We start from the raw sequence: 14,125 nt of genomic DNA on the forward strand, positions 1-14,125 counted from the left end.
TTCATTTTCCTCAGACGTGTCAAGGCGGAAGATGAGGAGTTTAATTTAACCAATAGGGAAGAGGTCATGTGACTTCTAACCAATGAGATTCTGCAGAAAGATTCCGGCTGCTCAGCGAGTATAAAACTCCCCACCGTGGCGCGTTTCCTCATCAGTTTCCTCTTCCACAGGACTCCTAAAAGCCTGACTGTAAGAGTGTGACTTATCTTTCCTCATTCTGATTCATCTTCCCACTCAGCTGCACTTAAGGAAAAATGGTGAGTTTTTAAAGTTTTTTATTATGTTTTTCATATATCAGCTGAATTCCATGTGGGAAATGTTTTATCAGGTTCAGACAGGTACTGAAAGTCAAACAAATAGCAGTCTGTTTTTGCTTTTATTATTAACACGGAAGATAATTTGACTTTCAAATGTTGCCCTTTATTGAGTCGACCACAGGCCTGACGTGACTCCACCAGTCACAGCCTTTCAAGCCTGGTTTTTTCTGCTGATTGATCCAGTTATCAAAGGTCAATGAGCTTTCAGTCTGGTCTGAAGAGGCCTATCCCCTGTGAAACTGCAGCCACAGACTTTTCAAACAAAAGAAATCCCATCAAAGCTCTGCGGGCCTTTTTTTATGTTTAATCCTTCAGGTCTCGTTAAAGCCTGGAACCAGCTGCAGCTGTGTTTGGTTTGTAGGTTAAAGTGTTTGTTCTCAGCACAGGAATTACTGCCCCTGTAAAGCTCATAGAATTTCTGAATAACCAGGCTCTTCAGTATTTTTGTTCATAAAAGGTTTTCAGCTCAGATGGTTAGATGTCAGGTGACCTGTAGTCATGATGACCTGGTTCTTGACAAAAGAGCCTTTTTCCTCCGTGCTTTAGCTTGTGATCAACATGTGATGTGTTGCCTTGAGCAGGAAAGTTGTGTTTAAAAGTGGCACAAGAGAAATTCTCTCTTCTTCCCCCCACAGCGTGAGTGTATCTCCATCCACGTCGGTCAGGCTGGTGTGCAGATTGGCAATGCATGCTGGGAGCTTTACTGCCTGGAACATGGGATCCAGCCGGACGGACAGATGCCCAGTGACAAGACTCGTGGAGGAGGAGATGATTCCTTCAACACCTTCTTTAGTGAGACTGGAGCTGGAAAACACGTCCCCAGAGCTGTCTTTGTGGACCTGGAGCCCACTGTCATTGGTGAGAACCATCACGTCTGACTAAACTCAAGTTGCAGTGAAATGTCTGAGCTTCAGCTCATCAAATGTCTGCTTTTGTCTCCTTAGATGAGGTGCGCACTGGGACCTACCGCCAGCTGTTCCACCCTGAGCAGCTGATCACTGGCAAGGAGGATGCTGCCAACAACTACGCCAGAGGACACTACACCATCGGCAAAGAGATCATCGACCTGGTGCTGGAGAGGGTCCGCAAGCTGGTGAGTGACTGCTCTTAGGGCCTTTATTGTGATGTTTGTCTCCAGAATGACATGACTGTGTCTAACATCTGTCTGCTGTGTCTCTGTCCTCAGGCGGACCAGTGCACCGGTCTTCAGGGATTCCTGGTGTTCCACAGCTTCGGTGGTGGCACCGGCTCTGGTTTCACCTCCCTGCTGATGGAGCGTCTGTCAGTCGACTATGGCAAGAAGTCCAAGCTGGAGTTCTCCATCTACCCAGCTCCCCAGGTGTCCACCGCTGTGGTGGAGCCCTACAACTCCATCCTCACCACCCACACCACCCTCGAGCACTCCGACTGTGCCTTCATGGTGGATAACGAGGCCATCTACGACATCTGCCGCAGGAACCTCGACATCGAGCGTCCTACCTACACCAACCTGAACAGGCTGATCAGTCAGATCGTGTCCTCCATCACTGCTTCCCTTCGTTTCGATGGTGCCCTCAACGTTGATCTGACAGAGTTCCAGACCAACTTGGTGCCATATCCCCGTATCCACTTCCCTCTGGCCACCTATGCCCCTGTCATCTCTGCTGAGAAGGCTTACCATGAGCAGCTCTCTGTGTCCGAGATCACCAACGCCTGCTTTGAGCCAGCCAATCAGATGGTGAAATGCGACCCCCGCCACGGCAAGTACATGGCCTGCTGCCTCCTGTACCGTGGTGATGTGGTGCCTAAAGATGTCAATGCTGCCATCGCTGCCATCAAAACCAAGCGCAGCATCCAGTTTGTGGACTGGTGTCCCACTGGTTTCAAGGTCGGCATCAACTACCAGCCTCCCACTGTGGTTCCTGGTGGAGACCTGGCCAAGGTGCAGAGGGCTGTGTGCATGCTGAGCAACACCACTGCTATTGCAGAGGCCTGGGCTCGCCTTGACCACAAGTTCGATCTCATGTATACCAAGCGTGCCTTCGTTCATTGGTATGTAGGTGAGGGTATGGAGGAGGGAGAGTTCTCTGAGGCCAGAGAAGACATGGCAGCTCTGGAGAAGGATTATGAGGAGGTTGGAGCTGACACTCTGGGAGAGGAAGATGAAGATGAGGGTGAAGAATATTAAAAAAAAAAAATGCACTTGCATTCCTTGTTCTGTGCCTTTAAATGTTAAATAAATCTTCTCCTTGCCTACATTATTTGTTCTCAATTTATTTCACAGAACTGATGGTTACATACACACAATGCTGCTTGTTTCCTGCTCTACTCTAATCTGTCACTTGGGGGCAGTGTTGCTCAGCAAATAGACCCCTAGCTGCTGAGTGCAGATTTTTGTGGATGTGTTTTTTTTAAAGTTTCTTTTTGGAACCAGGGCTGGCTTTAAAAATAGGTTGAGGTAGCTAGTGTTGCCTATGAAAGGAGCAGGTGTGACGGGGTGGTTAAAAATGATAGATACACTTTATTGACCCCTCATCCCTGATGGGGGGGAAAATTCAATATACTAATTCCTGCATTAAACTGGACTTATTCACTCGAACCAAATACACAAGTGTTTGTAAATGTTTTTATTGAATTTTCTTTGAACTGAAGTTTGACCAGGTTTGGCTACATAATTCAAAATTCAGCAGTCTTTTATTTAAGGCACAAAAAATGAAAAAGGTTGCCACATTAAATGAGCCTGAATGAACAGCACATCTGACCCGACACTGTTACATTACAGAAAGCTTCAGATGCAGAATGGTGGGAGTGGTCTGTGTGTTTACGTCTAAAGTCAACGGCAAAACATTTGAGCTAAAATCTTGTCCTTGTTGATCCACTCGGTAATGGGTTTAAAAAAAAAAAAAAGGATAAGAGCGCCTTTTTCAATATAAGACACAGAGTTACGAATCAGTCAACGATTTCCTCCATCTCACAATCGACTGACTCCTTTGTCAAACACATAGATTAATGATCGCAACGTCTGACTGTGCTTCTGGTATCTTAAATATTATGATTTCTGAAAAGATGTGCACTTCAAAAAGGTAAAAAACACAGACACATACACACAAAGTGCCCTCATGCATACAGAAGTTGAACTGATATTTGAGATCTAAAAGCGCAACAGGCCCTAAATATAATGTAGTGCAACATACATACATGAAACCAGCCCGCCTGTAGATTCAGCTACCTCCCAACATACAGTGATTGTGTTTAATAAGAGAATCATTTATCCTGGTGCAAAAACGTCCACAACTCCCATTTAAAACCACCTGGGTGCTAAACAGTGTTGTATGACACCACAGGAACATACAGCAAACACATAAGCTTCTTATTTCCCATCTCTGTTTGGTTTATCAGCTCCCCCATCAGTCAGAATAGCAGAATGACAATACATGTAAAGTGAAAATAAAACAACATTTCACAGTGTTGTGTTGCACAGTCTCTAATAAAAGTCGAAGAAATGAAGCTCTACAGTCTTAAGAGAAACACTAACCTGTGTTTATGACTGGGGACTGACACACACACACACACACACACACACACATACATTTTTCTTTCTCCTACCTAAACCATCTTTTTCAGCTTTTTAACACTGGACAGTGAAAATAATTAAAACAATGACAGCCACAGTTATCACTCCCAAATCCTTTTTTGTGTGTGTCTAAACAATCAAGTCTGTATATGGTGCAAACATTCCTTCCCGTTGCATAATACAAACAGCAGTTGTGACAGAATTCCATAATCTACTGAGATTAATTCAGTGCTGCAAGAGCCAGCCGGTGTGCGCCAATTAAGAGTTTAGATGACAGGTTACTTGTAAAATGTTGACATGCTTTGTGACACACTGTGACAAAGTTGAACTGCAGAGTGTCACCCTGCGTCGTCAGCGTCTGCACTGGGGGGGAGGGGGTTACTCTAGCTTTCATCCCCTTTAACAAACAGATCATTTTCAGATGCACTGAACTCATTGTCCTTCATTTCCTCTGGAAAGAGAGGAGCATGACAGAGCCTCACACACTCACACCAACACAAAACCTTTAGAGGAGCTGCAGCGCTCTGTGTGAGGCGTCTGTTTCCCCTCAGCGGTGTCTCTGATCTCTGGTCCTTACCGAGGAGGAGGAACGCCGTCTCTCTCTCTCTCTCTCTCTCTCTCTCTCTCTCTCTCCAACACTGCTGCCGACCTGCAGCAAACATGCGTAATAATTAGATCTGCTTTCAACCCATCGCCTCTTTTTAGTACGTTTTAATCATTACCTGACGTGGTGGAGAATGTCTCATGACAAAATGTGGACAAAGAGGATGGCCAGGCCGATGTTGAGCAGGATCACCATGCAGATCATTATGGTGTTTGGGCCCTGGAGAAGGAAAATAATATCTGCTATGAGGACTGTGAACTTAGAGCATCATCAAGATGAATGTTTGAAACATCAGCCAGTGAGATTCTTTCTCTGGGTACCATGAATATTTGTGCACATTTTCAGGGTAAGCCTTCCAATAGTTCTTGAACAAAATGGGGGACTGACTGACAGACATGTCATGTCTATGCAGCCTTGCAGCTAATGTGGCTAAAAATAATGAAATGTGAGTCAGTGTGTATATTTGCTGCCTTACCTCCAGCTCCAAAGACTCAGCAGTCACCTCATTACTTGGGCTGGACAAAATGGCCTTCAGCCTGGCCTCTGCTCTGAGATCAACCTTAGCGCCTGGTTTGGCGCTTATGGCTTTGGATTCTGCTTGCCTTGGGGGCGTTTTAGGTTCAGGAGTTGGAGTTGGAGCAGGTTTTGGGGTTGGAGCTGGACTGGGTTGCCGTTTTGGTAATGGTCTCGTCTCTGCTTTGCTGGCCGGCCTGCTCGGTTCTCTGGACTCCACTTTGTTCTCAGAGACGGACGGCGCTCGTTCGTGGACTGATGGAGCTCTTTCAGTTTTGACCTCATTGGCCTTAGGCTCGGGTGTTGCAGCTTTGGAGGGCACTCTGTTGGTGAGGCGAGGTGCTTCTTCTTCTTCTTCATCTGGTAAGATGAGGCTATTCCTTACAGGGGGAGTCGCTGCAGGAGTGACGTCTGGAGCTTTTGCCTCAGAGTCAAACTTCTGCAGCGGCTTGATCTCCAGCTCGGAGGCCTGCTCGTTTTTGGTACTCTGACGGCTGGGGGTGCGAGAGGGGCCACGGCTGCTGGGGGCCCCTCCTCCTTCAGGTGCAGCCGGGGCGGGAGCAGACACCGAGGTTGACGGGGTGGTGGGGCGACTGCTGGGCCTGCTGTTGGGTTTACTGCTGCCTTTACTCCCACCACCTTTATTGGTTTTGTCTTCATTCCAGCTTCCTGGACTGAGGAGTTTGGGCTCCTCCTTGCCGATAATGCCCGGGCTTGGGGAAGGGGTACGACCTGGGGAGGAGCCAGGCATGAGGCTGTCCAGTTCGTTCATGAGTGGGCTTTCAGGCGGCGTGGGCAGAGGCTCCTCTTCAGCTAGCAGCGGCTCGTGCATGACAATGTCGGTGTTCTCACTGCCCTCTGCAACCTCCTGTAACACTCTCTTCTTCAGGTATTCAGGACCTGGAAGCACAGAAATAAAACCTTTACTTTACTATCTACTCATTCTTTTCTCCTTCTCCTTCTGGTCTTTTCACTCCTTGATCACTCCTTTCAAGTACAATATTCCTGATTTATTGACATGAGATTTGCTGATCGCTGAAGCCGATCCAAGCCTGGATGTTTAAGCGTCTGTTGGTAGGTGATTTCTTTTTAATGGCTGCTTTGCTTTTGTGTGTGTGTCGACAGACTTGCAATGAAACTGATATGATCCCTTTGACCCAATAAGATGTTCCTTTTTTAGACATCCAAATGCAGCTACTCTTGTACTGAGCCTCAGCAGCAGGACACAAGCTGCAACTTTAACGCTTTTGGCACTTTCTATTTGTTGTTTACTTCAAATACTGTTGTGAACTAGATACAGTAAATATGAGCTTCCTGACTGATCAGAAAATAAACGCCTGATTGTTGATCGTGGACCGACCTGGCTGATAGAAAGACGGGGAGAGCTCTTTGGCCACCAGTCTGGCGATGCTGGACTCGCGATTGGAGGCCTGAGCAGCCTGTTCAGCTCCGTCTGATTTGGCCTTTGAATGGGAGGTCCTGCAACGGACAGAAGCAACACGATTCACAAATTAGTGGCAACAACATTCACATGACTAGAAAACATGAACAAACATAAGACAAATGATAGCCATCACTTATCAATACATTTGTTTCAATAATACAAAACCCCAGAAATAGCTGTCACCAACGATTGCGTTGAGTTCAGTGCTTCTGACATCACACGAGACATATATCACACTTTACTAGATGAGAAAACATCACCTGAGTTTTTAACCGGTTCACTCTATTGCACATAATACTACAGACAAACAGAGGAGGACAAATGTTTGACAAATGTCTGATTTTGGTGTAAATATGTGTGACTTCTGGACTCTTTTTGTCTTTAAATGTTGAGTTTTTTGTGCTTTATTACAGTGAAGCATGGCCCAGACCCATGTGTGGAAAGATGATTCAAGTTTTGTGACCTTTGAACTTGTTGAATCTGTGTGAACATTTGTGCCAAAATGTTAAGAAATGTCTCTCTTCGGCATTCCTGACATAGTGTGTGTGTTCACATTGTGCGTGTTTGAGTTTAGAAAAACTACCCGTGAAGTCACATGGACTTTTGTTCACCACATTCTGATCAGTTCATCTTTGACTATGGGACTACATTTATCAAATTTAAAGAAATTCCCCCTCCTCAGATGATTCATTGTGTTCAGGGCATAAGTCACAGCCCCCTCTAGCTGTGAGTCATCCTCAGGGCTAAGTGGATATTTCTGCCAAAATGTGAGGAAATTCTTGTAAGCATTGTATTTAAACGATCATATGAAATGAAAATACAATATTATAAACATGTGCTCACAGGATCAGATGTCAACTGTTCTCTGTTCTCAGGTAGATCAAACGGCAGCTGATGCAGCCTTGTTGGTGTGAGGGTGAAATCTGCATAACTTTGGGTTTTACTTTGACCTTGACCTGCCTAATCAAACCAACGCTGGCTATGAAGCATGTAAGAGCGACAGGGACGGAAATAAATTATGATTTTATCACCCTCAGCAAGGCAATGAGTTATGGCTGGCAACTTACTGAGGGTGTGAGGCAGAGGGGACGACAACAGTGCAGCAACGCATTGGAGGCATTTTTACCCATAATGCAACAGTGCATTTTTAATCAGGAACACTGTGTCTCACATTTTCCCCATAAATCACTGGCGACAGAACAAAAACACTGTATTTACATGGTGTAAATACAGTGTTTTGTAAGGATGGGGCCGTAAACATATTTCTTTGTTCAACACTTCTTCTTCTTCTTCTTCTTCTCTTTCAGGAGAATACAAATGTCATCATGACCTACTGAATTATAGCACACAGCTCTGCCATACTCCCTATCTTGGACTTGTTAGCATGCTAACATCTACTGGCAAAAACAATCTGTGTCACTGTGTGCAGGAATGACTCCTGCAGATGCTTAGAAGTAAATAAATGAGGATATTGGACCAACTCTGCTAAGGAGAAACATGAATTTGGAAAGTTTCATGGCAATCCATCATATTGTGTGTGTGTGTGTGTGTGTGTGTGTGTGTGTTGTGATATTTCGGTCTGAAGCAGTAAAAAGCCTGTGAGGTGCCTGCTGCCCTCAGCGTCCTGCAGTAACTGGGAGAATTACTGATTGTGATTAGTCTGTGGATACTTGACATACTGTAACTTTACACTGAGATGAAAATAGCTCCCTGGTCCACTTTAGGACTCAGTGGGGAAGGTGCTTCCCTCTGGAACAATTAGAGACTCTCGAGGTTCCCTGATTGATATAAATGAGTGCACCTGTCCACACAAACACAAAAACCTTTCCTTGCACCTCACAATCAAACTCAAAAAATGTTTAAATGTATCTATTAAATATTATTGTCAACAAATCCAAAGAAAAAACCCAGGCTGTCGATATTTTCTTATACATTTAACTCAACTCTGAGCTCAATGTGACATTCTACTGGAAGATACTCCTTTAATTGGGCACTATATTCAGCAGCGGATTAATACATTTTAAAAAATGTTCACTTTCTGTGTCAGAATAGTAAGATGTGTGTGACTTTCTTCCTGATTATGCCTCATATGTCAAGATGGCAGCCAGTCAGCTCTGCTGGGTAAACTGCCAGTTGGTGGGTGGAGGAGAAAGATGTCGACAGATGGCTTCTTCCACTTCGCAGCTCACTCGTACCGGAGTGATATGAATAGAGCGTCTACATGCGTGTGTTCAGTTCGGAGGCTGCAGTTTGTGGCGTTGCTATGATTGACACCGTTTCTATTGTTATTCGGCTATAACGCTAAGCTGTTTAAAATACTGCTGATGGAAAGGCAACAGGCACTCATCACGCAGGCGCTTATCAACATTCATAAGCATGAAGCAGATCAAGTGGACTCATTAGAGTTCACTGATCCGTCTTCAAGGAAGCTCTAAGAAGCCCAGCTTCAAGCTTTTGAATGAAAAATGACCTGAGAGGCTTCAACAATACAAACAGAAATATCACTGCTGGCTGCTGTAAAATCAAAACAATGAGCTGAAAGATGCTAAAACGCTCCACAGAGCCTAAATACAATCTGTGGATTCTTCATTATGAGCAACGTGTGAACCAAATATCCGTATCCACAGCAGGACAAAAGGGATTCTGGCTGTCTGCGGTGACCCCAGCTTTTGTATAAGATGTATAATTGCTGCAGTCTGTGTGGGACTTTGAGTGTTTCTCTGCAGCCAAACATGACATTTGACACTGTGACCTAAATACCCTTTATGCTTTAAGGACTGCCTGGAGGAGATGCTTGTTGTACTTTGAGGAGTGATGAGGCGTCAGCTGTCGGAAGAGACCATGAACATCTAATCTAGAACTTGAAGCTGAATGTGTGTGTGTGTGTGTCCTGTGAAAATGTAAAATGGCTGTTTCAGTAAAACTAGAGGAATATTCTGGGACTGGATCTTTGTGAAGGGCCTGAGCGTGCATGAATACATTAAGTGCTAATTGAAACCTCATTATTGCAACATTGCTAAGAGGTCACATCACAAGTAGCAGCTACATCAATTACTTCCAAATTTTTTTCCCACCTGAGCTGCGATCACGACTGTTTACAACCAGATGATCGCTCAGCGTCTCAAAATGCTCGTATCAGCAGTACAGTATGTAATCCAAGCTCCACAACTAAAGCTAGGTGTGGTACATATATACGCCAACCCTTTATACCCAAGCACTTGCTTATGAGCTGTGTCATATTTATATCCATGGAACCATTTGACACCGCTGCTGACGCAAGACGGACCGACGATCTGTGATCTTTAACCGCGGCAGCGGGCTAAACCTCGCAGAAGGTGACAGCAAGCAGACTGCTGTGGACTTGATTCACTGAAACAAGTCAGTGAAGTGGACAAAAAAAGAGAGGAGAAACAGAGAGTGTGTCAGGAAAGAGGGGTATGAAAGAACGGCGGGGGAGTGAAGGGGTGGGATAATCAGCTGTTGCATTCCCCTGTGATTGTGATACAGCAAGAGTGCGCCTGTCCATATTTAGTCAGGGCTCCTCTGTGACCACAGGGCCCCTGTGTGTGTGTGTGCGTGCGTCATTTACACCCTTCGCTGCCACACAGGTCCTCCTCCAGACACCCAGCTGCCAGCCCACGCAATAGAACAATGTCCACAGAGTGTCTGAATGACTGTGGACGCTTTAACCAGGCGGACCTGAAGAGGCCAGGTCTGGCGTCCCGGTTGTATTTTTAACCCTGGAGTTCACTGCCAAAGGATCATAGCGTGAGGAAACCACTGCCAGGAACAGATGTGTCATGTCTCCACTGCTTATATAATAATGGATTTGAGCTTAATGTCTGCTGCAGAATGGCTGTTTAGTAGGTGTGGTGGAAGTCAAAGTACAACCTTACAAATACTGGAAGGACGGTTTTAAAGCGTCAGAAGTAAAAGGAATCACTCTCTACACTCTCTGACCCCTGACCCTTCTCCAAGGGCTCAGAGTTTCTATAAATGATAAAAAAAATCAAGTAACTTTTTATGTTTATATCTCTAACAAGCAGCAAACTGCAGTTTCTCTAGTGGCCACCCATAAAATGGCATCAATCGCCATAAAGCTTCATGTAAAAATACCCACATTTAAAGCAGAAACAAACTTTTTTACAGCCTGATACAAAAGGATATAGTCTGTCCTGTCGTCTTCTCACACAGTCTGCTGAATTTATGGTATTTGAAAAGCTCACAGCTTGTATATTCTATTACAAAAATAATTTGATTTATAAAGAAAAATCTAGTTCTGTTCCTCCATTAGTGTTGGACTTTAACAGTCTGCTTTGTAAAGGCCACTGAGGTGCTTCTGAAATGTTTGCTTCCATTCTCAGCCCTGTGCAGACCTGCTGTAGGTGAGCCTGATGCAGAGAATAACTGTTATGTGCTGCTTATCCTTGCAGAACAATATTTAGATTTCAATCTGCCGGGACGGGGGTCTGCAGTCCATCAGTGCTGTAAACACTGAGCTCATTTCAGGTCCTGAGGATGACAGAAACAGCACCGCCTTGTACGGTCACAGACAGATGGAGGGTAGGTGTGAGCCTGTGTGAACTTCAGTGGAAAGTGTTGTGGCTGTAGTGGGGTTAATGCTTCTGTCAGACAGGTAGTGGTCTCTTCTTACCTCGAAGCAGCGATCTCTGCTTTCTGTTTGCCGATGGCGGCGGCCCTCTGAGCGCCCTCCACCGCCCGCTCCACCTTCTGCTTGATCTTGGTTCCTTTCAGCTGGATGACCCTCTTCTTCATGGCCTTCACCAGCATGTTGTTCATGTACTTGCCCTCCTCCTTCCCTCCCTCGGCGAACGTGGTGCAGCCATAGCCGTGTCTCTGGTTGTTCAGCCACTCGCCCTCGTACTTCAGCCCGCTGGACCTTTCGCTTATTCCGTATCCTGAGCGCTTGTCGTTCTTCCACTCTCCCATGTACACCTCTGTGGTGGTGGCGTCGATGTCGGCCTCCACTGGGGGGAAATCATCTCCTCCGGCCAGGCTCTCATCCCCGATGCTGATGGTGGAGTTGGTGTCACTGGCGTTGGAGCTGAGAGCTGATTCTGTCCTCAGGAAGCTGATCTTGCTCTTCTGGCTGGACAGCGACGTGTTTGATTCGGACTTCTTCAGCTTACCCAGCAGGGAGCCGCGCCGGAACAGACCCTTCTTCTTGGGTTTCACAGCTTCAGGGTCCACCTGCAGCGTGAGGGCGAAGCCTCCGCGTGACGGCCCCAGTTGGGCGGGAGCGGTGACAGGCATCTCCTCGCCTGAGGCATTGGTGGTGGTGATGACGGGGATGTCCTGCTGCAGGACGGTGCCGTTGCTGTGCTCGCTGCGAAGGGAGGTCAGGGAGGTCCGAAGAGGGGAGCGGACAACTGCTGCCATGCCGTAGGGCACGCTCTGACGGACACCGTAACCATGCCGCATCCCACCAGTGAACTGACCCTGGAAAGTACCTAAAAAACATCAGAAATATGTTAGCATGCTACCACACTGAAGCTAAGATGCTAAGATACCAAACAGCACCTTTAGCATGTTAGCCTGTGTCCACACACGTGTGTTTATTTCTGGTAAAATGTCACAGACATCTTCAGTGTGGAACGTCTCATTCATTAATCCCCTCACTGACGAGTCATCTTAGGGTCTGCTCAAACTAGAGTGACGGCTGTAGGCCTCAGCACGTGAGGCCAAAAGGGCATGGGGCTTGTGGGCTATTATTAAATCCTAGACATCTGGTGCTATCACAGCCCCCCCACCGCAGCTTCCAGCAGCCTGAAGCTCAGCTGAGTCAGCTGTTAAGGAGGGAAACTGCCACTATTGTACAATCACAAGTAGTTTTATTTGTCTAAAATGTTTAGTTCCCTTTACAGAGTCTGACGAGTGAGTATATAAGATTCTGTGGGCTGTCTAGAGGTTCTGTCACAGTTGTTGCGCAGGAATTTAGAATATTTACAACAAATTCCTGAAGGAATTCAATAATGATTCTGATGTGTGTCAGTCATATGAAGACAAGATATACAAAATGAGTCAAAAGACCATTCTGAATGTCTGAATCATTTGCAGGTTTTTCCCTGTGTGTGTGTGTGTGTGTGTGTGGAAACATTCCAGCTGGGTTTGATTCCCAACAAGCTTGAAGCAGCTCTGTTGACTGACAGCAGCAGGGTGGTGTTTTCTTCCTGTTACACACAGATATCACACAAGACCCTGGTGGTGTTGATTTACAAATAATGCTCTTTTTTTTTACAGGTGCAGTTACAGTCTGTGCTGCATGCCATTAAAAATATGATATTTACCTTCACATACACGTGGAATTAGCACTTTTAGTGCATTATTATAGACTTGAATGCACATATAATACATTTTAGCACTGAGGGGAGGTCTGCTTTACATGAGGGATCTGAGGACACAGTAAAGTTGTGCAGAGGTCTGCTTGTTACCTTTAGGTAAGCCAGGCTTCAGGCTGTGTGCCTGCTGCCAAACCACAGGTGGTTCAGTCCAATCACTGTCCAATGAGGACGTTCTAGTGAAGCTATGCTGCACTTTTTACCCTCTTCTTTCTCCTCTATCTGACAACAGGAGTTACTTTTGTGTTCAATTAATAATTAAATATCTGGAAAAAATACTGGATGTCAATATTTGACTCTTGACTCCATCATTATTTGGTAACTCGCCGCTTTTTGTCATCAACACCTCACAAAAAAAAACAACAATAATCGAAGCACATTACTGTGAATGACACTTCACTCACCTCCATCAGCATAGGTTTCTGTTCCATATCCGTCCTGAAGGCCATTATTCCACGTTCCTTCGTACTTGGCCCCGCTGCCCACGCTGATCCGGACGCCGTATCTCCCTTTGAAGCCGTGAGTCCATTCCCCTTTGTAAATCCAGTGTCCTTTGGTTTCTACTCCCAAGCCGTGACGCTTCCCCTGCGACCAATACCCCTCATAGGTGTTCCCGCTGGGCCAGGTGTAGACACCAACCACCTCGAAGCCGTAGTTCCAGGAGCCTGAAAACTCGCCCTGGCCCTTGGGTCCGGTGCAGATGCCATGGCCGTGCGCCTTCCCCCCCTCCCAGCCTCCGCAGTAAGCTCCACCGTCATCAAACTCAAAGCGACCTCCGCTCATGCCTCCAAAAAGACGCACGGAATAGAAAAGTAACGCTGTTCTTTTTTTTTGACTGTTACCTGGCTAAAGATAAGAGCTCCGTCAGTCTGACTTCACCTTCACCTGACATCAAACCTGGCTGCAGATATCCTTGGTGCTGAACTTGTGTGGGTTTCTTCTTTTGGAGTTATTTTCAGGCTTTCTCTGCGCGTCCATGAAGCTCCGGCGCGAACTGTCTTCAGATGACTCAACTTTCCTTTAACTTGTTGATTCCCCCTTTTTATTATTAATTAATGAATTATTCCTTGTGATCAAATTTGGAGCCAATTACCGGTTGCTGAATCAAACTGTTTCTGTATTTATGCCCTGATAAGCCGGAGATCTTACATGGCTTTTCCAGGTGGCCACAGAGAAAAGCCCCTTTCCCCCTGTCCCTGCCACCCAGCTATCTCCTGACAGTCGCTGCTGTTGGAAATGTTTCTGCAGACCTAACAAGGCGACACACACACACACACACACACACACACACACACACACACACACACACACACACACACACACACACCCTTCCAA

The 14,125-nt window shown here is 46.0% G+C and overlaps 2 protein-coding genes across 2 annotated transcripts; one reads left to right on the forward strand and one right to left on the reverse strand.

The window, feature by feature from the left end:
• Nucleotides 1–137: 137 nt before the first annotated feature.
• On the forward strand, nucleotides 138–2,554 carry LOC114437925 (tubulin alpha chain-like). The gene is made up of 4 exons (XM_028408849.1): nucleotides 138–257; nucleotides 953–1,175; nucleotides 1,262–1,410; nucleotides 1,504–2,554. The coding sequence occupies exons 1-4, from the start codon at nucleotides 255–257 to the stop codon at nucleotides 2,482–2,484; spliced, it is 1,356 nt and encodes a 451-aa protein (XP_028264650.1). The 5' UTR covers nucleotides 138–254; the 3' UTR covers nucleotides 2,485–2,554.
• A 354-nt stretch (nucleotides 2,555–2,908) lies between these two features.
• Nucleotides 2,909–14,036, reverse strand: jph2 (junctophilin 2). The gene is made up of 6 exons (XM_028408848.1): nucleotides 13,195–14,036; nucleotides 11,086–11,902; nucleotides 6,348–6,466; nucleotides 4,950–5,887; nucleotides 4,593–4,693; nucleotides 2,909–4,519 (listed from the first exon to the last, which is right to left on the reverse strand). The coding sequence occupies exons 1-5, from the start codon at nucleotides 13,571–13,573 to the stop codon at nucleotides 4,613–4,615; spliced, it is 2,334 nt and encodes a 777-aa protein (XP_028264649.1). The 5' UTR covers nucleotides 13,574–14,036; the 3' UTR covers nucleotides 2,909–4,519; nucleotides 4,593–4,612.
• Nucleotides 14,037–14,125: the final 89 nt, after the last annotated feature.

The sequence above is a fragment of the Parambassis ranga genome, chromosome 7 (assembly GCF_900634625.1).
Source record: "Parambassis ranga chromosome 7, fParRan2.1, whole genome shotgun sequence".
Lineage (NCBI taxonomy): Eukaryota > Metazoa > Chordata > Actinopteri > Ambassidae > Parambassis > Parambassis ranga.